This window comes from Crassostrea angulata, unplaced genomic scaffold, assembly GCF_025612915.1.
Source record: "Crassostrea angulata isolate pt1a10 unplaced genomic scaffold, ASM2561291v2 HiC_scaffold_47, whole genome shotgun sequence".
Classification (NCBI taxonomy): domain Eukaryota; kingdom Metazoa; phylum Mollusca; class Bivalvia; order Ostreida; family Ostreidae; genus Magallana; species Magallana angulata.
This window is the reverse complement of record NW_026441602.1, coordinates 376,982-404,274: the sequence shown is the minus strand read 5'-3', so window position 1 is coordinate 404,274 and position 27,293 is coordinate 376,982. Positions and strand designations below refer to the sequence as shown.

At 34.3% G+C, this 27,293-nt stretch overlaps 1 protein-coding gene and 1 long non-coding RNA gene across 2 annotated transcripts; one reads left to right on the top strand and one right to left on the bottom strand.

Moving 5' to 3' along the window:
• The first annotated feature begins 9,924 nt into the window (after positions 1–9,924).
• Positions 9,925–21,339, top strand: LOC128168790 (uncharacterized). Its single transcript, XM_052834953.1, has 4 exons — positions 9,925–10,350; positions 16,404–16,448; positions 16,660–16,895; positions 20,777–21,339. The coding sequence occupies exons 1-4, from the start codon at positions 10,272–10,274 to the stop codon at positions 20,828–20,830; spliced, it is 414 nt and encodes a 137-aa protein (XP_052690913.1). The 5' UTR covers positions 9,925–10,271; the 3' UTR covers positions 20,831–21,339.
• Positions 13,262–18,332, bottom strand: LOC128168791 (uncharacterized). Its single transcript, XR_008241453.1, has 3 exons — positions 18,293–18,332; positions 14,651–14,722; positions 13,262–14,474 (listed from the first exon to the last, which is right to left on the bottom strand). It is a non-coding gene; the product is annotated as an uncharacterized LOC128168791 (long non-coding RNA).
• Positions 21,340–27,293: the final 5,954 nt, after the last annotated feature.

Below are 27,293 nucleotides of genomic sequence, written 5' to 3'. Positions count from 1 at the left end.
GAATGCATTTAAATGTTTGAGCCCAAACCAATGGTAATTATTGCTGACATGTACCATTGTAATTATGTGTACCAAGTTTTGTGATAATATGATGTTAAGTAAAAGAACTACGGCAAAGTCTTCGTATTTTTTACTGGCCCTCGTGCATTTTTACTAGCGAGAACAAACGGATTTTTGAAACTTGATAATCGATTGATAATCATCAGAGATTAGAAAATATCGAGAGAAAAAAATTTAACGCAATTTTTACTTCTGTTTCGTCAACTCAAACGAACTATTGATAATCGGGAAAATGGCTCAGTAAATGTGACGTCATCATGCAATTTTAAAAACAATTCAATAAAGGCGATGATAAAACAGATTCCAACGTCGTTATTCGTTCAAAGATCCGCGTGTAAGTTATGACGCCGCCAATATCATTGGTTCTGTTAATGGCGCATTCTACCATGGCAGGGAAATTCGATACCTATTGTTCTTCACCACTTTCACAACACCCCATCATCTAAAAATTGGTGGCGTTTTACAGTGCCGGAAATGTTCCATATTTGTTATCATTGTTTGCACTCGACAGATCCGGAAAGTATGCGCCGTCCGTGCGCGTCTTCGCTACTAGCGACTAATCATCCACTTCCGGCAGGCGACATTTTATCTCCGACCGAAGCGATTGTATCGTGCATATTTATAAACAGAGTATTGATAAATCTGTGATATAATTTATGTACAAATATAGAAACCATGTCAATGATGTTGTTATTGAAGGGGGTAATCGTAGAGATAATCTAAATTATCAAGTTACGTATCTAGATCATATCTATAGCTAATTAAATGACTTTTAATTCTGGTGAAAATGGTCATTCAGGAATCATTGCAGATAAACCCATGGAACAAGAGTTATGTATGTGAAGAAAATACCTCGGAGAAGTTAAAGATAAAAGTATTTCCAAGAAAACGTTCAGTTTCCAGTACGCTAATCAATCAGAAGGCAGCTAGTAAGATTCTGAATAAGTCAGCGTCCTTCACTGCTATTTATTTAACCTTCATTACGATCTTAGGGTTCTCAAAATGAAACTGTTATCATGCAGAATGAGGCTGTCAACTGTCCGCAAATAATATAATTACATAAATTTTAAATTTGATGCATGGACTGCGAGAATTTACCAAAAAAAAAAAAAAAATATATGGACGCAAATTAATTTAATTCAATGTAAAGCCCCCTAATTAACGTGAATGAAATGCTACTGGTCACATGTAATCCATTTACATATATTGGTACAAGTTCTCTTCGTTTTATCATATAGGCAATAACATATGTTAAATACCTCTCTATTTAGCATCATAACAGGCTATTTAATTAGCATTGTTATCGTTTAAACACCATTTTTTCTGCGTCTTATAACTTTATAATATTTTAGAAATATCATCAAAGGATTTCAAAAAACATTATCATCAACGTTCTAATTTGTCCTACTTCATTACAAAGTTGCGTTATCTTATTAGCATCCGTTTATTCCTAAATAACATTAATCACCTATATTATCTTTAAAGTACCTTTTTATAAATTGTGTTTTTATCTCTTTTTTTTTTTTGATAGTTACTCCTCACATAAAACCAAGCTGAATTACTAATATTGCTATCTAAGAATCGCATATCTTGTCCATTTCGTGCAATTTCATCTCGATGAATTGCCATAAAATTGATTACTTTCTCTCTTTAAATTTGCTCTCCACTTTGTGACTTAATTAGGCGGACTAGGGGACACTTGAAGAGACTCAGAGTCTCAGACAATACACGGCATTAACTGTTGTCGATGTGTCACTGTGGTGGACTCGGTTTACCTCTACCTGAGTTTCTCCATACCACACCTGACTTGGGTGTGTATAAAATATTCATGTTATTCATGGCGGAATTAATTCATCCATCTTATCCATCAGGGTGAAGCGCTCTCTCTCTCTCTCTCTCTCTCTCTCTCTCTCTCTCTCTCTCTCTCTCTCTCTCTCTCTCTCTCTCAGATTGATCTTGTGACGTTTTATTTCTGCTTACGTCATAGTTATGAATAATTTGCAATATCTAAGTTTAGAAATGTAGTTATAAAAGATTTCTGCCTTATTCACGCTAGTTTTACACTTGGCGACCTCTTCGTTTCTCCAGTGAATCACTATATATAATTAAGATCAACTCATTGCATTGCCTCGCCGCGGGAATTCCATGTTAGAAGGTGATAAATTCAGCAGTTCATTAATGTTACGTTTTACTCATTAACAAATATTCCCACTTTTTTATTTCCGAACTGACTAACGCCCCATTTACTTGATGATTAATATAAGTCGGCGAAAGGTCCTCTTTTTTAAAACCCCACTTTCCATATTCTGGGTCACAAGAACAGAAACAGTACGATCACAAATAAAAAAAACTAAGCTGAATCACGTATCATTTGTATATGGACAATCCTTACTCAGATACTATTATACAATTATTTACATACATTTGATAATTCATATAATGTAAGAATTGTATGAACAATCCTAACTGCAATACTGTATAATGATTGTACAACAGTCATTATATAAGCAGACATTATGCAAGATGATATAGTTTTGATTTTTGTAGGGTATCTCGTGAATGAAATGACGAACTGATTACGTATGCACGAGCTGGTCAAAGGGAAAACGTATCCCCCCCCCCCCCCCCCCGAGTAATCCGGGCCGGGGTCATTCCGTCCCCCGAGTAATCCGGGCCGGGGTCATTCCGTCCACCTATCCTTGCGGAATGGCGCGTTTTAATCCGCGGAGATTAGCGCCACGCTACATGTAGATCAGAGCCGACAAAACACGAACACTGTAATAACTTATTCAACACTGGTATTAACTCCATGGTTTTATTTATTATTTTTCTCATTTTCTGGTCTTTTTGTTTTGTTTTCCTGTTGTTTGTGATTTTTTATTGGTGTTTTGTTTTTTATTATTATTTTTGGGGGGTTGGGTTACAACATGGATTAATATTTTATTTGGTTATGTAGTCGGTGTCGGTAGAATAAAACTCAGACAATGTTCAAAGGTTCACTTCATTTATATAATTTACACACACAAAAAAATAGAATTCATTATAATTGTTGTATGAATCCATAATTAGATACAATTAGATAGATATAATTATTTTACATAAAGCAATTTCACAATTCAATTTATAATAATGTCTTACCGGGACAGCTTCACCCAAGACAGACAGTATTCATCAGTATTTCACAACACGATTTATAAACGTGTAATAATATCAAATGAACGTCATGATGATTTCCACTGTGTCAAAGTTTCCGTCAGCTTATATTTCCCTTAGATCCACTTATATCTATTGATATTATGTGATAATACAAATGAAATGACATATTTGCGTCACTATACCAATTTATATAAGATAAATAACCTAAAAAAAACAAATTTTTAATTATAAAAAAAAGGTTATTGTCTGGGTCTGAAAGTAGATCCGCGGATATGGAAGTAACGGTGATAGCGCCGTCAACACCCTCTGGTGGAGATCCTCGATATAAACGTTTAATGACGTCATTACTAAAGAGCTTTCACATCTTGTTACTTACTCATCTTATACAACAATATTTCAGGGGAAAAGTATATATCGATTTCTGAGTGTTTTATAAACGTGAGTCGGAAAAATTTGCCGAGATATTTTGCCATATCTGCAACTTAGTTTATTGAAACGCTCTGGTGAACGACTTCTTTGATGGAGGGCAATTCTCGTGAGATGTGACGTTACCAAACATCGCCAAGCGTCATAAATCCGATACTCTTGAACGTTTAACTCAATTCACTTCCCTGTAGACACAATGTAAGAACTGTTGGTCCAACCGCTTAGTCAAAAGAGCTCAATTAGATTACAGTTCTCGGCCCAGCCTGCTTCATAACAGGAATTTGGGGTTCGATGATTTTTCAATTTGATTAGGATTATCGGAGATTGATCACTACGTAGGATCATTTGACGTTTTCAAAGACAATTTTTCAGGCGCTTTGTCTGTCTGCGAGAAAAACTCTAACTGAAAGCAATAAACAAAATACTGTCACATAAATAAATTGGAATAATGTATTCCTGTTTGTTTTCAAATCGCATTCTAATTATCCAACCCCAAAACATCTGACCCCGCACTGTATACTCTATCTATTTGTGACGTGTTGTGTAACTTGGTGAGTTGTGAGGATAGTAAATCAAATTAGACGATACGATTTCCCACCGAAACAAGATAAAGATTTCTTTTTTTGTCCTGCACTGTACGAGGACTTGGCATACACCGTCCAATTGGCGAACTTCTCTGTACGTACGGAGTGGGTGTGATGACCCGCCAAAAAAAGACCTTTGTGGACACGATCAACCAACAAAGATACACACCACTTAGTACAGAGATTAGGAGTCTGTACTCAATCTCACAAAGCACGAGATTGAGACCCGGTCCAGACCTAACCGAATTACGTCCCATCATCTGAAGGGGCGATATATAGGATCTCTGTAACTCGGTCTCAGTGCTTTCAGATAACCGTTACCAGTATCAGAAATGTATCGTCAATTATTATTGTTTTCATTGATTCTTAAACCATGGGAGAATGTATGATAAATAGTGGTCACAGCATGATTTCTTGTTGCAATAAACTTGCCTGAGGTTGCCTAGGTTACAAAGAGACAGACAGCAGCATGGAATCATGCAGTTAATGGCTCTTGTAAATAAAACACATATATTGCATCTCTTTTTATTTCCCCTTGAACAGTACTCCACGTTCGGTCATTGCCGAAATCTCTTGAATCCACTCACTGCTGCCTCCCCTGAATGGTGCATAGTGCACGGAAGCGGCTTGTTACATAATAGTTCCATTGAACTTATTACCGAGGACCATAAACGATCCATAAATTACAAAAAACCTTACTTTTCGCTGTTTGCTCCAAGCAAACACAGATTGCTATGTAAAGGGCTATAGGTTACCGTGCCTCTCTTGCATCAATTAATTTTACCGTTTTGCAGGGTATCTATTTTGCTCTTTTAGATGGAATTTTCATTGCGTTTTTTTTAGATTGACATGTACTATACCGTATGAAGGTATCAAAGAGGAAACTTTCAGATGCCATCTTTATTTTGGGCTACACTCCGATCAGTACGTTTGCTTTTGGCATCGGGTGTCGATAAAACATTCACAATTCAAACGCAGGCTCTCGGGCAGAACTTGACTAAATGGTCGCGTTACTGTCTACTCAAAGGATTTAGTCTACGTAAATTAGTGACACAAACTGCAAGCGGAAGTCGTCGAATCATTTATAGGTCAGCATGTCAGAACGAGGCAGGTTACTAATGTTGGGGAGCGATCGTTCAAGGAGTGATTAAACGATCCCAACTACAAATAAAATCAAGGAATTCTGCTGTACCCAGTGACCTAACACGAGAGCCAAAGTGCCTGTGTACAGTGTACAAACCGGCGTCCAGAAAATAGGAAACCCTATCCGTTACTTGAGTGCCCTTCCTCCTAAACCCATAGTTCATGTACATCTAGAAATAATTGAATTCGTCCGGGTTCTTTCACTTTATTCGATTTTCTAGAGATTTAAGCATTGTTTTCGTTAAAACTGAAACGCCAACGTCAATATGACCATAACTTCATCATAAAGGTATCAATCCGATTGACTTTTATATTTTAATTTTGAACAATTTAATGTCAGCTTTGCCGACAAATCATTTTCTGCACTAGATTGTACAAAAACGAGTCATACAGAGAAACGAATCAAATAGTTAACCAAGTTAAATTACATTTGCCGGTTGGAACAATTTACACCCTTTTACATGTATCAATATGAGCGTTTTTAGAGCGATTTTTTTATTACGTCATAATTTACTTCTGGTTGGCTAGAAAATTATTTTATATCGTATAATAAATGTGGCCTACGTCAAAGAAAGACTAACGTCAAAAACGTATCAATACGCCTGACGTTACGTTTGATTTTGTACAATTTTACGTCATTTTGAAGGTCAAATGACCGTTTATATCTACAATGAAAAGTAAAAAAAAATGATAAGCAATGAATTCAATATTTACTAGTTTTATTACGATATAAGATGGTTTGGAACAGTTTACGCTTCCTCTTCCTTCTCGGGCTTCACAACATTTGATCACGTGACCAACCAAATTCATATCCCGGTGAACTTTTAAAATTGCTGTTTATTTCTTAAGTAACCTACAGTGTAGTATATATTTCGTTGCAGCTTATAACACGAGATTTGATTGGCTAACAAGCCGGGTGTAAATTTCCGTACATCCGACTTGATCCTGAAGATGACAAATTGAATAACGCGCGTTAGCGCGTTATGATAATTTGTCTGCTCACCTGACGGCAGTTATTGACACGACGACGTCAAAAATAAATCATTCAATGCTATAGTGACGTCATATGTAATGCGTCAAATGAAGAATTACAGTAAAATGACAATGTTCATTTAAGGGGGCCATTTTAGGCTCAAACCATATATAGTCCTTTAACTAAATTTTTCTATTCAATCAAATGCCGCTTTACAACGAGAATTAAATTATTTTGAATTACAAATGAGATATTTAAAAGCATAAAAGGAAATATTTTAAAAAGCCTAAATGCAATTTATTGCTGTTTATACAAACATTTAAAATTATCACGTGCTGAAAATTTAAAGATGTCATACATTGTCACATTTTTTTCTATAAAGTATGAGAGTGCGTTGGAACTCTTCCATTTAAAATCAAGTTTTAAAATATACAAGTAAATTAATTGAACCGTATGCATTAACTTCGCTTTTTTTTTTTTTTACAATTATAACTTCCGTAATTTTAATTAACTATACCGATCAAATTTTCTTTTGGCTTGAGCTAATTATTTTATACGCGTACGATTACAAACTTATTATGGCAGTAGTTGCCTTGCAATTTTTTTTTATTGCATTGATTGGCTCAGAGTTTCATAAAAACAAGAATAGCAATTTTCTATATCTTTACAGCCTTACATTAATTGCATTTGTGCATTTGATAACATTTACAATAATGTAAAATTAGTATTTACATGTTCTAAAATGTGTTAATCAGCTAGTCTTGTCAATAAATGCATTTCAAATTTGGGTTCTCAGACGTAAGGAAATAATGACGTCGGGCTAACGTCGCAATGAAAATATACAAAGGTTTTGAAAAGTCTTTTTAATCTTTAAAGTTGTTTTGCCAAAAATTGGCCGAGAACACATACTGATTTTTTATGAATTGATTCATAATTATCTCGTCTTTTATTGTGTTGAGTACAATTAATTTCGTCTGAATCGTTTAAAAGTTTGGAGCTTAGTTTTGAAATGCGTTTCTCGACTAAGATGTGCATTTTACTATATATGTCATTGAAATGGCGTTGCTTGATTTTATCAATGACGCTGTATTTGAAACATGATAACAGAATTACTGCGCAGATGAATCTCAAGTTAATTTTAGAAATCAAAATTTGAAACCTATGGATCACGTTGACAAATTTTCAAGGTAGGTTTTCTCACAAGCAGTAAACCCGCGAGCTACTTTAAAAGGCAATATACACCCTTGATATGGACATGGGAAACAGATCTATTTGGTTTACAAATAAAATAAATTCGTTATACAGGTTCAATCTAGAGTGTACGGTGATTTGCCCCGACCTGTATTCCACACACCTCAGTAGAGGCCGAGGGTTGTATACAACACAACCCGGGTTAAATCCTCGTATACTCTTGATTGAACCTGGGTAACTAATAAAGTATTTCAAAACTAACCTTTATACCAAGGTATATAGGTCTCATTTATGTCCATTTCTAACTCAAGGTCTGTCTATATACTAACTGTCGTGTACTACTATCTATATTGTACGGTGTCCTCTTCCGTGACAACACTACGATTCAAATCTACATTCAACATTTAGTCCAACACAGTTCATCCATGACGCAGATGCCCTGTTGGGGCGCCGAGCATGATTTGTTTAGTTATTTAAAATGAAAATAACAAAAAATGTCAAAAAGTTTAATATTTATAAGTACAATTGCTGAAAATTACATAAAGTGTGTTCTAAAACCATTAAAATATAGAAATGATATCTTTTGTTTTTCTATTACAACATGATTTTTCTTTAAACAAACTTATCAACAATAATATTCATACGTTCCACGATTGTACGAAAAATGGTTTATTTCTTCTTTACGAAGAGTGTGGTTTAAGATTTCAAAAAAAAAAATGTTGAACAACGTCTGTTTGCCTAGAATTACAAAAAAAGTTTATTTTTCTCAGACTCATGGCATAGTTGAACATAATTACAAGAAATAAGAAATGATCAAGGTATAAGTAAAGTTTCAAAGATCAAGATTCCGAGCATGCGTATGTTCTAGGAAAACAAAAACAAAACAAAACGTAGACGTAAGCGTCCCGTGCCAGTAGCTACAAAGGAAGGTAGTCTGGAAAACTGAACTTGTTTTATTGTTCGGTCAAAGTACTAGTTAAAAAGTAAACACAATATTTAGGATAAGCGCATTACTCATAGTTATTTTCATCTTTTGCTACATGTAACATCATGCAAAACTTGAAATCGTATTATAATTAGTTTATTCAAAACACTAGTGTTACATAAACGAGGGTGAGGATAACAACTTTACTGATAGACCTCGTCATCTTTTGTCAACATGGCAGTAAAAAGTTCCCTCGTTCATCAAACAATAAAAAAATTAAGTTACATTTTCAATTAATGCTTTCGATTAAAGACAGCCACATTCATGTTATGTAAGGAGGGATGCAATGCAGGTTAAAACTATTAGCCTTGACTTGCTTCAAACTTTTATTAGAAAAATGAAAAAAATTAAATTTTTTAATTAAAAGAATTAATTTTTTTAATTAAAAAACAAATTTTAAAAAAATATCTTTTTAAATTAAAAAATCAACCTTTACATCTAGTGAAAGCAACTTGATCAGTGTTTCAAAATGCTGAACGTTTTGATGGGTGTGGGGGTTTTATACAATCAATTTATTAGCGCATCTTAATAATTATAAGTATTGCAAAACGCGCTCATTATGCTCAGAATAAAATTTTTACTTTTAAAAAGATAAATGAGGGAATAAAATGAGTTATAATAAACGAAGGGTTTAACGACGATTCAAAGGCTTGGTTTGAACATATTTTATTGCATTAACATATACAAAAGGTTCGAACACAAGTTCTTACAACTTACGAGGTTCTTACCAAGTATAACAATTTACAACTGTATAGTAGTTTAGAATGGAAAGTACACAGAAATTGATATTACTTAAGTAGTTTAATTATTAAACACACGTACATGTATAAAAAAAAACCCAGTTCTGTTTGAAATTGGTTTAGGCAGTACATGTAAGACAGAAATTACGAATAATGCAAAGGCTGGGTATTTGCGCCGTCTGCCGTACCCTCTCAAACAAATAATTCTGTTTCTCAACGAATATATTGTGCACGCATTTGGATTTTGGGATATGGGTAGGGCAAAGATCAATGAACAAAATACACTTGTGTGACGAAATAACAGTGTAAGTATTTTAGTATTGCGCTTAGTCTACGCAATTTTGACACAACCCTCGTATGTGGAGAAACATAGAAAAAATAGAAAAAAAATTATAAAATATGCCCAATTAATTTAAATAAATTCGATAAAGAATTTCCCTAATGTGTGGACACCCCTAAATGTATTTATTGAAACAATGCTTCTTGTCGCCCGATAGTTCGGTGGTGATATTTTGATATTTTCCTTGTACTTTCTCTAACACTTACATACGATAAAAAAATAAATATTAGACTGTCATCTAAGTTCCGCAATGAAACATCAATTGTTTAAAAAAGCAAGCCAATCAATGAGTTATTGATAAACTATTAAAGTCTCATCACTCAGACTCCGGCACACTGCGGCCACGCACCTGCTACTGTGACGTCGTGTGACGTGTTACATTGGGGTGGATTATTTGTCCAATTACATGTTGCCATTGCTATTGGAAGTTGTAGCAAGTTAGCGCCTGGCCGCAGCTCCTGTGCGGTGATCGGGGGCGTTCTAGAACTACTAATCCACGCTTAGAAAACACAGACTCCCAGAGCAGGGGGAAATACCAGTGATCGCGGACAGGCCTGACTTACGACAATTTAAGGACCGTTATTTTTTTTAATTGTTTAACTGTGACTTTCATTAGTGCTCATCGAGTGCAGAGATTTACGTTATCTAAGGGACAGAGACCATACGATAGGAAATGCGAAATCCGTCTAGCTTTGTGTTGTTCAGTGCTACTCTATGTGTATATTTCACTGTACAGATTTCCTCGGTCTCAGGTGAGTACAAAGTGAGAGAAGTACCTTATTTTGTTTCATTATTTTAGAAAACTCAACTCAGAGCCTTGAAAACCAGTCGAATACCACTCCAAAATTATTTTCTTTAAACTTTAAAAAAAATGACTTTAACTATTTTTTACATTTATTTTTTTAATATCAAAAAATATTTTCAATTATTTCTGCAGTTAAAGGAACACAAATTGGAATAAAAGTTGAATTATTCGCAATTGCTATTGAACGCTCAAGAGCAAAAATCAAAGGCGAAGATGAAAAAATGACGGAAAATATCTATGCTAAACTAAAAGCAAAATATCTTGATGTAAGAGGACGCCTTCTTTAGCCATCCTTTATTTCTTTGCTTATTCTGTGGTTATCTGGTTAAATTTCTCTATCTATAATATACGGATTATACCAATTAAAAGTAAATTTCGAAAAGTTTATCGGGGATTTTTTTCTTCTGAGAATCAGGAATCTGGATTTGCGCCTTGAGTGATGAAGGGTAGGGTCAGGGAAGTTTAGAACAGATTTCAAACCGCGCGTCCGGCTCGTCAATATATAGATTGTTATACATGTTTTGTGTGTTCGGCGATGTTCTGTTAATTGTACATTTTCATCTATATCGGTTTAATCTAGAATTCACACCAATGACTTGTTGAACATCATAAATAATCTCGCCATGTGTGAGCACGTTTCGTCAAACATTGCACCGACTCTTTGTGTGTGTCGCTCACGACTTGGCCCGCGGTCTCTAGTTAGACGGCAATTATATTCTCTATGACGGCTGATCCCCGACCAAAGACAGAGCATTATAGCTACATATTTGTGGCAATATTATCTTTTATGTCCTTAAAAAAAATCAAAATTACTGATCGTCACTGTTGCAATATTTCTCATTAAAGCGAGCCGTCGGATAGGTCCCATCCTTTGTGGTGTGGAATTCCGCCGGCATTAGTTGTACACAAATTAGTTTCATTGAGTCAAATAGTACAACAAGCCTTGGAATTTTCAACTACCAAGTACTTGATTCTAAGACGTAACAAATCACCATAATTAACTCTGGATCCTTCCTACACTCCGCCCCGGGACAGACTGCTAAACAGGATGCCATCTTTCTGTAATTTTGGCGAATTATTTTTATAATCAATGGATGGTATCTCTATGTATGCAATTGCAGTTGTACGGTCCTAGATTGGCTCTAACCGAGCCCTGACGACTGCAGAAAAAGACTCAATTGCTCTAAGGACCAAACAATGGCTAATCAAGTAATTGTGAGGCCTCTAATTCACTTTTACATCAGTTTATCTTTTTCCCTTCTCTTCAAAAATGTTTCCCGTCATGCACTGCGTCTATTTGGAGGAGCGTTCTTTAGTTAGGGGCTTTGTTTTCGCGCCGATCACCTTGAAACTGTTTGGTTGTCATTAGCGTGGTTTCAACGTTGATTTCCAGGTATTGTTAAAGGTCCTTTCATTTAGGGGTGTGTTGTTGAATGTATCTGTAAATTACATTTGTTGAGGAAAAGAATGGAGTTTGTGAGAATTAGAAAGAACGTAGTTTATCCCCATCAATGATAACTGGAATAGTAGCTCGGGGATTGACAAGAATGGCGAACTCTTTGTTTTAGCGCGTGATGGGGACTTAATGGCTGGAGGGAGTATCGTTTTTTATTGGAATTGAGCGACAAATTAGAATTGAAACACTATGCCTTATGACCAAGATATTATTTTCAGAATCCAATCTGCTTGATTTGGCTATCGAGTGATCTCTGAAATCAATCTTGTAGAAAAATGGTAAAAACACCCAGAAACTATCTCAAATCATGTATGTTAGCATCTCGTTAAGACATTCATATATGTAGTATAGCTGATTTCTAAACAACATCATGGACTCCACTAAACTTACGGGTAATTTCAACTTTTAAATCAAGAATACTATCAATCGTGAACATTGAAAAAATTACAGTTTGTGAGCTTTCTTACGGTTGTCCGCTGTCATGCAGTCACCCTCCATTAGCTTTTCTGAGTGTGGCCAGTTTATTAAACAGAACAATTATTGTGCACGTGCCTCACGGACCGTGTACGTGCTTGTGAACTTTGTTTTCATGTCAAAGCCAATAGTCACGTTTTTAATTTATAATCTAATATCAAAATCTTAAAATAAAACTCAGAAGGTCAAATTTCCCCCATAAAAATCTCAGATTTCTAAAAAAACAAAACAAAACAAAAAAAAACATTCCGCTTTACAAAATAACCAATGAATTACAATGCGTTAGTATGTATGAAAATTATTTTTTATTACAACAACTTATATAGGGAAAGACAAAATAGCTGGAAAATAATCTAATAATATTGACACCTTCATTGTGGAGCTGAGAAATCTGTAAATTTGATATTCTTGGACAAAAAAGAGCCTAATAAAATCTCATATCTTTAAAAATTTACCCGTATTACAAATTATCCATGAAATTATAATGCTTAAATATAGGGTGGTTTTGAAATCTATAACTTTATAAGAAAATCTTTAGTAAATAATTTTGAATAAGGAAAAGTAATATTTAGATATGACTGATCACCAATTCACATTGAGTTTAGAATTCGGTGAATTAAGTAGCCCGCATTATAAAGAGATCTTGATGCGTTTAAAACTATTAGTTTTTAATCTGGATTTCTATGGAAAAAAATTTTCGCACCAGCTTTGAATAGAAACAGTAAACAAGAAGAAATAATGTTCAAAAGACCTACAACAATTGATACTCTGACCTACAACAATTGATACTCTGACCTACAACAATTGATACTCTGACCTACAACAATTGATACTCTGACCTACAACAATTGATACTCTGACCTACAACAATTGATACTCTGACCTACAACAATTGATACTCTGACCTACAACAATTGATACTCTACAACAATTGATACTCTACAACAATTGATACTCTGTTGAGTATTCAGGTAATTTGTTATTGATAAACAATTTAAAATATATCGCTCTGTCAGATGACGAAGAACATGAAAACAATGCATGGATATCTGAGGTATACGGGAGCTTTAAAGATAAAAGTGTGGTTAGTTTTATTAATTCAATATGCAATGTTCATGTTTTATCCATTGAAGTTCGTGGGCCGCCGACTTGGAAGTATTTTAGTGATGGCGGCATGTCATGGCATTAAACAGCTCTAAAGTATGGAATAATCCATTGAATAGATCACTTGTTTTGATTCCTGCCGTCATTTTATTGGATTTGGCAAAATATTTGTATAGATATTGATATCGAATTCAGCCACATGTTGACAAATCGAAACTTGGTCTGTAGAATCTCGACAATTGTGCCTCTCAAATATTGACAAATACTCGTTTTCACTCCAGTTTGTGGCGTTTCTCGGCGGTTACATCGCGTATGTAGCGACATCGAGAGAGCTCGGAATAGCTCCCACTATGTTTAATCCCGGATCAGATTTATAAAGTCGAACAAAGAGGGTGGAAAACGCTGCCTTTTAAGAAGCTCCACAGATTATTTACACATAGAGTAGGTGGAATGATTGCTTAAAGATCCTGCTAAGAACATGTGACATTAGACAACCATTGTCCTTGACATAGCAGATATACATGTACGACAAGGTCAAATTATAGAAACTTAACAGAAGGCCTCAAATCAAATACTTATAAAATTCTAGGGAACATTTTTTAAATTTTATTCCATACTTTACAATGGGGCTTTCATCGAAAATTAAGTTCGTTTCGATTGTCGTAAACAAGAAATTCTGACTTGTTTCTGTTTGTCGTGTTGTAATAAAAAACGGAATTAAAATTTCCGAATTTACCAATAAAGCAATGTTTATAACAAATGGAAATAAAAATTTTATATTTAGCTCCCTAAATTACGAATTACATTCTGAAATGTAAATCAAAATGATTGAGAGATTAAATATGTTATTGTTATATCCATGGTCCTGGTTACAAATGAGCCTCCCCCTTTTTACGAAGGAGTCTACTGTCGGCTGTATTGTTTGGGGAACGAAATAAAGTTCTGAAATTGTTTCTGGTAATTGGTGAAAGAATCAGCCAGTGCGCTTCAATTCCAATGATCAGTCGTTTATTACCCAATTGTTATCCGCTCTTCTCCTTAAAATGAAAATTGTTAGAAAAACATCACCATCTTAATTTGTAGAAAACTAGTAAACTGCCGGTAAATTTTGTAAAACGTAATTATCTTGTTGTGTATATTGCCTGAGCGTGATTACTGATAAACTTCCCGTCTTGAAACACGATGTGGGCGAAAGTGATGCAAAGAAACTCACAACCAAGGAGATGAACCGAGGAAGGACTGAAGGAAGGACTGTTGTCGAACGACGTCCTCTCCAACACGTTACCTAAACAATTAAATAAGTCAACAAATCAATTAATGATTCAAGTTATTGTAAGTTGTAAGGCAGAACAAAGGACACGAGAGAGAGAGAGAGAGAGAGAGAGAGAGAGAGAGAGAGAGAGAGAGAGAAAATGAGATAAATAAGAGTGAAAGAAGGAAAACGTTCCCATGTTTGCAAAATTGATGATGATACCGTGCCGTGATTCTGCTATTGGCAATCGGCCCCCATAAGACCGCTAATTATACCCAATCCCAATGGAAATGGATACAATACACCCAAAACAAGAATGAATCCTAATTAGTTTTACTTCATTGAAAATCAAGGTAAATAAACTCCTGTAACCTTAAGGTGAAATAACACACCTGGAAAAAGTCACACACATTAACTGTAAATTATTTGATTATGAAAGATGATATATTGATAAATAAACTATACATGTCAAATAAGCAAAAATTTTCCAAATTGGGGATAAAAAATGAATATCTAAAAAAATGAATTCAGTAAGTAACAACAAAAGACCTTGCGGGATTCGATCTTGGTATGTACGGATCACAAGCCCGACACTATCCACTCGGCTATGAAGTTAGTTATATGTTGCCTTGATAAAATCCTTTTAGTAAAACAAAAATGTCTTTTCGATCAGAGGTCAGCCATTTTATGATGATGTGTTATTCCACCTTAAGACAAATTGCATGGTGTAGGGCTATTGCAATCTCGCACAAGATAATAGTAGTGAGGGAAAGTTAAAAAAGTACATGTACCAAAAGGAAAAGTAAATAGAGAATTAGTATTCTATTAAGAAAATGTAAGACAAAAGACGGGTCTGCTTCACACTTCAGTGCGTACTGTTGACCTCAGAAGCAATATCCAAGTAAACCCAAAGTAAACCCCGAGTAAACCCAAAGTAAACCCCGAGTGGACCAAAATTTTCAAAAAGTAAACCCAGAGTAAACCCAAAGTAAACCCAAAAAGTAAACCCGGGGTTTAGTTGGGGTTTACTCTGGTGTTAGGTTGGGTCTGATCGGTACTGTACGTCTATCTATATCCGTCTACAGCAATGATGTACATTGTACAATTAACGTATATCTATATCTGCGTCATAATGTCAAGTTTACATCTATTAATCTCTGTGGAATAATTTACATCGTACAGTGTACGTCTATCTCTGCGGAACAATGTAGAGTTTACATCTATCTCTATGGAATGATACACAGTGAACAATGTACGTCTATCTATCTATGTTGCCTGTTGTATCACTGATCGTGTAAATTCTCCCCGGGCATATTGAACACAAAATCACTCGTTGTTCCATCACCTCTCTCTGATTGTTTTCGTGGTCTCTAAGTGTTGAATTCAGACAAATAAATGATGTTCTTTGTCAGAAAATTACGTCCGTGCCTACATAATCTTTCATGTTTAATGACTCGTGGGGCTGAATTTCATTGGTTGCCGATAGGGGGTTCCCCGCACCCGTTGGAGAGCACTTCATCAAAATGAAAGGGAGGCAAATACGGTCAACCTCAGATAGACTGTTTACAAGCTTAATTGTATTTACAGTAATTTGCAATCTCAAAGTTTTTACAGTAAAATGTCTTGAGGCTGTTTTTCTTCAGCTGCTATGTAAAAAAAAGAATCATTTGTAAAAAAAAAAAATGTTAACCTACCATTTTTTTTACTATTTCAGCATCAAAATGCAAAGGACCTTGGGCAAACCACATGTGCTTTGGAGGTTCGTGGCTTAAAGCTTTGTGTTATACCATTGAAGATTATTTAGTAATCTACAACTGTGTTACAACCAACAACAAAAAAATGAACACTATTCATATTTGCATGCAATGGTTGAATACAATTTAATTGCTGGTGTTTATAAAATCCAATATTCAATAGAAATTATCCTTATCCTTATTCTAAGGTCATTATCTGTTATTTTTTTTCTTTAGGAAATGGAAAACGGTCGTGGTCACCGCCGGTACAGGAACCGGAAATGAACAGAAAAGATGACGAACTAGGAAGAACTATGCTTAGAAATGTTCTTTTAAAACGTTTAAACACTTATCCATCTATGAGCAGTTACTATAGCGACTCAGAAAGCTTTTATCCAATGGGCTCTGATTTTACAGAGGAAGGCGATTCAATGAGCAGGGAAAACGAACTCCGACAGCTACTAAAGGAACAGGTAAACACAGATCTTAAAAGCTCTTCATATGATTCTACTTTTACCAAGTTCATTTTGTGTAGCTAAAGTAGCAAAGACAGTAACAACTTTGGGTGCTTTCTGACAGATTTCGTAATAATGTTTTCCGCTTGTCGGGTTCGAGCAGTAGTGAGTCGTAACCAATAATTAGTTACCCGTACAATATTATCCTTAAACATCTCCATAACCAGGGAAGCACTGGGTAGTCAAGCTGGGTGTTTTGGGATTCCTCTAGATTCTTTAACATCTACAAATTTCCCTTAACCTTGAATTTGCTTCCACCGCCATTGTTTGGTAATAACGAGCAATCTAGACGCATTTATTCTCTATATTATACAACCAGTAGCGCCCACTATATATTATATATTATACAACCTGTAGGGCCCACTATATATTATACATTATGCAACCTGTAGGGCCTACTTTACATTATATATTATACAACCTGTAGGGCCCACTATATATTATATATTATACAACCTGTAGGGCCCACTATATATTATATATTATACAACCTGTAGGGCCCACTATATATTGTATTATATATTATACAACCTGTAGGGCCCACTATATATTATATATTATACAACCTGTAGGGCCCACTATATATTATACATAATGCAACCTGTAGGGCCTACTTTACATTATATATTATACAACCTGTAGGGCCCACTATATATTATATATTATACAACCTGTAGTAATATTATATTATTGATTATATTACTGTGGGGCCCACAGGGATCGTATTCCCTTCTCTTGAAAGATATTTAGGGGCTGACCAAGTAATCAACCAATCGTGAATCATTTATAGCGGTTAATTCACCCCGTCCTTCATCCTCCCCAGTATATTCAGTACATTGAGCCTTCGTAATGTATGCCTATTTAGTTCGTTTAAATAACAATCTGAGTAAATTGTGTTAAAATACGATCCAAAAGAGTGTTCGAATTTTATACAAATCTGGGACATCTATTAAAGTCTGCAAACTGCTGCATTGGAATTGAATTTTGTAAACTAGAAAGATATCATAAAAAGGACAATTTTAATTACAGAAATTCTCTCTAATTGACTTCTAATCCCTGTATCCATAATCTCCTACATAGGAGAAAATGGAATAAAGGTTCTGTCGACACTGGGTGCTCATAAAAGCAATTATATTCTACGACTCTCATCTGAAGAATGAATTCTACGATTTTTTTAAACTCCAAGCAAGCTGCCAGTTTTCTAATTTTCTTACTATGATTTCTGGTCCTTAGTTAGTTCTTTGTGTCCTTGATACAATTTTCGGTGTGAACAGTTACTCTATAAATTTTCAATAAGGAAATCTACGTAAACCTTCAATTCTGTGCAAGGCGCCCATTATAAAAGCAATCATCACCTTCTAAATATTTCATATCAGCTTTTCATTTGTTCAATTGGATCGGTGTTTGTTTTTATTGTATAACGATCCCGACAAGTCAAGCACTTAGAATTAGCCAATCCATGCTGTACGTTTTATTGAATCGCGTGAAGTCTCGCGAGAGGTGTCTGCGCTCTGATGTGTTCAGTTATTAATTGTAACCGCTATCGTGCAACCTTCAAATCATCTCCTGATGATAATTAGTCGTCGTCGTCAGATTGGTATACACAGAAGAAAAACACACAGATATTTTACCACCACAGATCGACATACATCATTAGTTAAATTCCGCTCCTGGAGTGGATTAAATCACATCTAACCGCTATACTCTCGGGACATCAATATTCTATGCCTATGATATTTCTCTCGAGTAAAGTATTTATAAAATCGCATTTAGATTCAAACAGTGCGACGGCGATAGCTTTGGTATATTAATGGAGTGTGTAGAATTATTCCTCCGATCAGCCCTCTTTGTTCTTTTGTTATAATCCAGTAACCGGCAATAAAGTATAAAAACAAATCAAAATGTGGGGAATCAATGATAGAATGCTTAATGGTCACTCACAAGGGGCTTGGATGTGATCATCTCTAAATATTGAATACATGTATTGTATAAAAGAAGTTATTTTGATATATTGTCTTCTTACTGTATCATTTAATATCATTGTGATTTTGTTTATAAGAAATTAAAATGGCTTAACGACTGTCCATTGAGTGTAACAATTTATAAAGTAATGACTATTGCAGACTGTCTACAAACTGTAACAGTAACAGGAAATGTCTAAAAACAGACAGTCTACCGACTATAACAGTTATGTCTATATGACTCTGTCTACCGACTATAACAGTTATGTCTATGTGACTCTGTCTACCGACTATAAAGATTATGTTTAAGTATAAGACTGACTTATACAGTTATTTTATTATCAGACTGTCTTCTGATTATAAAACTCATGTTAAAATCAGAATGCCCACTTATTTTAACAGTTATGACTGTAAAAGACTGACTATTATGTATAACAGTTATATCCATAACAGACTGTCTACCGTCTATAACAGTTATTTCTATTACAGACTGCCTACTGACTATAAAAGTTATGTTTAAATCAGACTGTCTACTGATTTTAACAGTTATGTCTTAAACAGACTGTCTACTGACTATTAAAGTTATGTTTATACCAGGCTGCCCACTGACTGTAAAAGTTATGTTTCTATCAGACGGTAAACCGACTTTAACAGTTATGACTATATCAGAATGTATCACGACTAGAACAGTTATATATACATCAGACTGTCTACTGACTATATCAGTTATATCCATAACAGACTGTCTACTGACTATAACAGTTATGTTTTAACAGACATTCTACTGATTTTAATAGTTATATTTCTATCAGACTGTCTACCGACTATAGCAGTTATATATATAACATACTACTGACTATAAGAGTTATGTCTATATCAGATTGTCTACCGAGTATAACAGTTATATTTATATCAGATTCTCTACTGACTATAAAAGTTATGTCTAAATCAGCCTCTCGACTAATTGTAACAGTTATGTCTATATCAGACTGTCTACCGACTATAAAAGTTATGTTTATAATAGACTGTCTAATGACTACAAAAGTTATGTTTAAATCAGCCTCTCGACTGACTATAACAGTGATTTTTATATCAAACTGCCTACACATTGCTTCATATTAGTCTTATCCACAAAATCATGTCCACAAACAAGTATAACAAATGGATATGTAGACAAATGGTTATGTAGACAAATGGATATGTAGACAAATGGATATGTAGACATGCCTTTTATGTTTTATGTTTTCCATTTGTGTAAAATTGCAATATAATGGACCAACTTTGTTAAACTTCTTTAAGTTACCACATTATGTTTTCTTTTCGACGTTAGGTTGTGGTGTTCCTATTAAATAAATTTCTACCTAAAAACAAAGAAGAGTTTGATAAAATTGAACTCTTTTATCCTTGTACACATATACGGTGATGAACTGTACCAATATAACAGGGAAAATCCCGTTAGTTAAGAGTTCAAACTTTCGCAATCCATAGTTAAGTAAGATTAAAGACTCATTGTATATCATACCGCCTCAATGATAAGAGTAATCACTGTTTCACGTTCATATACAATCGCAACCTCTCGGGCCTTTCCGCGGAACTCAGAACAACACCTCGAGTATATTCAAATCAATGTTATACATAATGGAGTTGCTTCCCTTCGGTAAGACATCGATATATGTCTCATCTGTGGTATATTTTAGGATATATCATTGAATTAAATAAATTGTAGTTCCGACTTCTCAACAAATAATAAAATGTTCTGTATTTATGTCAAGTTTCATAAAGGAGGGGGTTGTTGTTGATGACTACGAAATACTTTAGTGTTGTTTTTCCACTTTTCGAAAATGTCCATTCACTCACTTTCACTATTCTCTGTTTCAGATATTACGGAAGGAAATGGCGGCGCTAGTTGGAGATGACGATGTGTATGAATAATGAGTCACCCGAAGGGATTGAGGCCCCCAATGGGAGTTTACAACTTACTAATAAAAGTATACAATAAACTTTAGCCATGTGTTCTTTCTGTGCAGATTTTGAAATCCAAACAGTTGTCAATTTATATAGTTAGCTGCCTGAGCCAAGTTCGAAAAAAAATTCGAGAAAAAGATTTTCCAAAGAAAGGACATGTGATAAGTCAACAAAACTTTATTGTGCGGGAACGTGTTCGAATTTAAATGAACCTTTTCCCCTTAATTATTGATTTATCTTTATCTGTATGAGAGAGAGAGCGAGAGAGAGAGAGAGAGAGAGAGACAGATAGAGAGAGAGAGAGAGATTAATCAGATTTTCATAAACAACAATGATTATCGAACAGATTTATAGAATATTGACGAAACAGTTATCTCTGAATTATTAATCATAAAAAAAGATTTCATCTTCATTATTGATGTAATTGTGAAACGCAACAACTCAATATAAGATTCAATAAAAAAAAACCCAACAGATTTCGACAGAATGGCTTATCGATCACGTTACTAATGTTAAAGGCAGGTAATGGAATAAAATAGGTTTAACTTCAAAATTATCTAAGACGTTTCTATAATTACTGAGATTTATTTAAAGAAAACTAGTATTCATGTCTTGAAAAATTTATGTAAATTTCTATTTCAAAGGATATACATGTACAATGGATCTGTGTTAAAAATAGCTTAATAAAAACAGTTGGACATGTATACTTTACAAAGTATAGATGAAATTTTACACTAGTAAATTTTTCTTCAAAATTTTATCTTTAATTATTGCATTTCCAAAATATCTACATGAAATTCAATGTTTGCGTGTTGCTATGAACATAAAAAGTTAGACTAAGCGTTTATGTTAATTATTGAAATAGTCATCGGTAAAATGTATTTGACTTTACATTAAAAAAACAATTCGTTGTGTTATCACATACAAAGACACTGGAAAATGTAAATATATATGGTTGTGATGAAAATGACAAATACTGAACTCAAATTAAAGGACACAGGACAAGCAAAAGTTGTTAACATTTCAAGACCTCCTTTTTTTCTTTTTTTACAATTAATTGTATACATTATATGTATATATTTTGGTCTTTATCTTATTGAATTTATTGTACGTTTTGATTTTGTTACATTTTGTCTTCTTGTTTGTTTTTGGTATTTATTTTTGAAATTTTATTTCAAAATGATACCACTTTGTTTAATATTTTTTCTCCATTAAAATTTCAAATAAAATTTGGGATTTATTAAGTGTTGCGCAATTTATCAAAGGTAAAAAAGCTGAACAGTTAACAGAAGTTCTCAAACGTGGGCTGACTCTCTCTCTCTCTCTCTCTCTCTCTCTCTCTCTCTCTCTCTCTCTCTCTCTCTCTCTCTCTCTCTCTCTCTCTCTCCATAGATAGAGATTGATCAAAATATCGGGACATGAAGATTAGAAACAAAAATAAATATTGCATCTTTTAACAGCAATAAAATCCTTATACAGTAAACTTAAATCGCAAAAACTACAAATTTCGATTTGTATAGAGTTTATGTGGTTTATGCAGGTTTGTCTCACTGATGCCATAGAGTGTTCATTATATCATTTTTGTTACCTGCGATAAATTAACAACCAGCTATCAAATTTCTCGTCTCTCCAACATTACCCCCCCCCCCCCACCCCATACAGCGGCTGAATTATTGGATCCGTGTTTACTGCCAGAAAGGCGATTCATCTTTGTATTGAGTGAATAAAGTAAATCTTATATAATCAATTTTCAATTCCAGTGAACGAAATAATCCTTAAATATTAATTCCACAAAAAATCTCAAGTAGGTATATCTTTTTTTGTATTGTTGCATAATATCAACCAACTGCAGAAATATCTAATCGTGAACGATTAATTGAATTTAGATGATTTTTATTTTTTTAATGAGGTTTTATGCCACTGTTACAGAAACAACTATATCGATTTATGAACATCTGAAGAAAACAATTATTTCTTGATATGTATTCATCCACGTTTCATATCCCAATCCTATATCAGCTTTTTAAAGACTTAACAAATTGATGAACAAAGCTCCTAATGCAAAAGCCAGGCTGCATCCATCACATATGTTTGAGCGCGGGATATCTCTTCTGTAGCAATAAAGGATGTCAACCAAATATCAAAGATGTTCATGCAATTGCTTCTATGAATAAAACCATAACTCAAAAAGATAATTAAAATATAGCTATCTGAAGGTTTAAATAATTGTTAACAAAGGTTTAATTTATAAGAAGGACTACATTTAACAAATCAAAAGTAATGTATTCTAGTATTAATATTTCAATCATAGCATGATTCTATTCGATGATTTCATAACAAATCACCAATACACATTCCCTGCAAATTTTGGACAAAATATTGTAACATCCAGTTTAATTGATTCCATAGCCAATAGTTAAAACCAATCTCTCTCTCTCTCTCTCTCTCTCTCTCTCTCTCTCTCTCTCTCTCTCTCTCTCTCTCTCTCTCTGTAATTAAGTTGTTCGAGAATAAATTTCAAAAGTGATTATGCAGGATAAAGAACAAGCAATTAATCATATTCGCACTTTGCCTCATCACGTTACTTTTTATATTTTTCAATCTAATTTACTTCGTTTCACACTTTCAAGCACGAAAGTATGATGTTGAAATCTAACTTCAAAAAGAAGAAAAAAAAAACCCTTGCCACCATCTGGCTGACTGGAACATAGCCACTTGTCGGCATCGATCAGAGATTTATCTCACATCTCTTGAAAAACGGCACAACATCATTTTTGACATGAGTGTTTGGGCGGGTAAAGTCCATGACGCCATACTGATGATGTGAATTTAGGGTTTTTGTTCACAAAGATGTAATCTTTAACACTCAAGGCACGAATAACGCTAAGTCGGGGAGAATTTTTAAATTTCATGGCGGCTTTTATAAGTTGTACCTTTTTCATGTTTGAGTTCCTCATTTCAACTGTTTAATTCGTTTATGATTTTCTGAAATGTCTGAAAAAAATTACATTTAATGACTTTGTTAGAATACACGTGTATAAAGATATATACGCATTTTTATTCATAGGCGTCGGAACCGGGAGGGGGGGGGGGCTCGGGGGGGGGACTTAGCCCCCCCCCCCCCCCCCCCCTCCACACTTTTTTGCCAAGTTAGACCTAACAATTAGGAACATAGCAACAGGGAGGATTCACCCTCCCCCTACTTTTTCCTCGCAACAAACAAAATTGTTCCTTAAAAGACCTTAAAAAGAATGAAATATTAATAGTGATATTGAAAATTAGAGTCATAGTAGGTATACTAGCACCCCCCCCCCCCCACCACCACCACCACGGATTAGGAATTTCATGATTTTGGGGGGGGGAGAAATTGGGCAGGTAAAATTGGAGTTATTTATATACCCTCCCCCACGGATTAGAATTTTCATGAATATGGGAATTCCTGTCAATATTTTTTATGATTAGTTTAGCCCCACCCCCTTTCAATTTGCTTCCGACGCCACTGTTATTAGAGTACATGCAACAAATTGTTAAAGTATAGGCCTCGGCTGAATTAAGAAAATATATCCAAATGCATCCTTATCGCTACCACAAAGTTGTGACAAGACCTCCCTCCCCCCACACCCCAGCGAAAAATTACATGGGGTCGGCCAGCTGAGTTGCAAAGTTATCGATAAGAAAAACAAACTATTTAAAGACATTGGTTTTGAGATTGTGATTAATATGAGACATAAGAAGCGACACCCTCTTTAAAAAAAATGAATAAAAATTCTAAAGATAAGGTTAACTGTCGTGAAATTAAAATATGTATCAATATTATTTTACTAAATGTTTCTTTGCATTGTCGGCAATATATAGGGAAAAAAGCATATCATGCAGGTAAAAATTGACGGTTTTTTTTATGATTTCAAGTAATTATTACGGGATATGAGTATGACGTCCTGAATGTCGGTTCAATACAGACTCACTTTGTGAAGTTGGTTGATAAAAATTTTCTGGAGAGCTATTATAATACAGCTTTACAGCCACTTGTGAACTAGCTGCAGGTCTGTAGCTCCCTGTCTAAAAATACAGATGGACGATCTGAGAGCTACAGTGCCTCCCATAGTAAAACTTCAATTTAAGGCGCACAAAAAATACGCGCTAGTTTTATATTATTATTGAAGATTGTGTTATTATTTATCTTTCGCTTACACAACAACAAAAAGTATAAATACATGTAAAGTAACATAAATTTTTCCGCGAAAAATTACCAAATCCTTGCAGGTCGTTTATTCTAACTGATTCAGAAAAATAACAAGAGTAAAATTGGGGTACTCTATATGCAATGTTTTTGCCCAAAAATGACTAAGTTCAACAGCTGATATTTTTTCATAAATTATCAGAAATCAAAATACTAGCAATTTGCATACCTCTGATATATATGAATAAATAATCTGCAAAAGAACAACTTCCTATCTTGAAAACTGTTCGAGGAGTTATCGGTACAATAAGGGTACCTTTTTGACAGCCACTCGCCCGCTTGCAATTTTTACTATTTCAATAATCGGAAACCCGGTTAAAAATTCTATCTCAAAATTCTTAGAATTCAGAAGCAATGGAGTTACATGGGACCTCACGGCGGTCTTCGAACCCCATGCCGCTCAAAATATATTTACCCCCTTAGGAAATTTCTTGATCCGTCTCATTTTTAAAAAGAGTACGCATTTACTTATATTCAAGTTTAAATTACATGTCAATTTTTTTTTAAAGAAATAAGATATTAGGCATTTCCTTTTATAATACGATGAGATTTATATCTATACGGAAATTTGCGCATTCCTCACATCGGCAACGATTTTTTTTTTCTACATGAACCTCTTCCTGTTTGGCCCAGCTTCAATCATACCTCAATTTTTTTTTCTAAAAATAATACCGGTGTTTTCGATAGAAAAGGTGTCGTTCATTAAAAGCTTACTGCAACAGTTTAGCTGAATATTATATTTATTTTTCGTTCATTCCGGCGGTTACGGCATGCCTTTTCCCGCAGCAAGGCAGTTGCCATATAAGGTCATGTCAAAATTCGACAAACTTGTAGACTTTACATTTGTCAATTTGTATCATGTCAGATGTGCTAATGCCGAGCCTGAAGTTACAAATGCAGAAACTACGGATTAAAAGTGTGCAAAGATGAAGGTTTAATTAACTAATGTAAACAATAAAGTTGCAAAAAGTGCATCATGCGAAGAAACTGAGTCAAATCTTACACGTGTTTCTGCCCGAGTTTTATAGGTTACACGATCAGAATTACACATTTTCATACTCAGGCTCACACATCAACACGATTACATATTCGGATTTACAAGTTTACATGTCTGGATTTTTGAACACGATTACCCTCCATATAAACTAACTTAATAATATATCATACATAAAGTAGTTTAGTAATTCTTAGACAATATTGTAGACTTTTGCATAACGAAATAGATGTTAATACTTTATTCTATATATATATATATATATATATATATATATATATATATATATATATATATATATATATATATATATATATATATAAAGATATACATGTATATGTATTAGTAAAGTGTCTCGAAATGTCGAATAGAATAGAAGTGTGAAATTAGGTTCTAAATAAAAAGTCTTTCCCAAGTTATTGCTTCCATCACTTTTTGATGATTTTTATAAAACATACACATGCCTGTGAAAGACGTACAGTTGAAATCGATAAAAAGGAAAATGTCCAAAATATCTTCATTGACACATTATCCCTTTTCACTCATATAAGTTTACAGGAACAAAACAAATTTCTTACGGAGATTTATAAAGGGATTTCTCCATTCAGAACTACTCGGGATACCTCGCGCAATTTTTCAAGGTTATCATCCGGGCTTACTAATGGCTGATGCAATGCAAAATCCTCATAGACTTTCTATTTTGGGATGTGTATTGAAACCTGAAGCGGTGGAGGGAGCGTTTCAAAACAGATAATTTGAACATTTTTCATATTAGTGGATGAATGTAGTTTGAGCACATAGGTTTTTATGATTATCGAAATATCAAGCAAAAAGTGGTGTAAGCAAAAACTCTGGACAGAGAATAGTTAGGTTTATGAGGTTGTGATCATGGTAAATCATTGGGACCCGCTGTGTATACATGTAATTCTATGTGTACAAGTAGTTAAAGTTGGCGATAATAATACTACTGAATCACAATACAGAGTGTTTCTTTCCTATGTTTAGCAATGATATACTGTATATATATTTATATATATAAATGTATACCCCTTTCGCGATGATGTATTTTTTATATATGTTTAGCAATGCTATACTGTTTATACATGTATACCCCTTTCATTATCCATGTAATTTTCAAATACGTTCTATAACGCAAAAACAACTCGCAGATATTCTCTCAGTTATTGATTACTAGA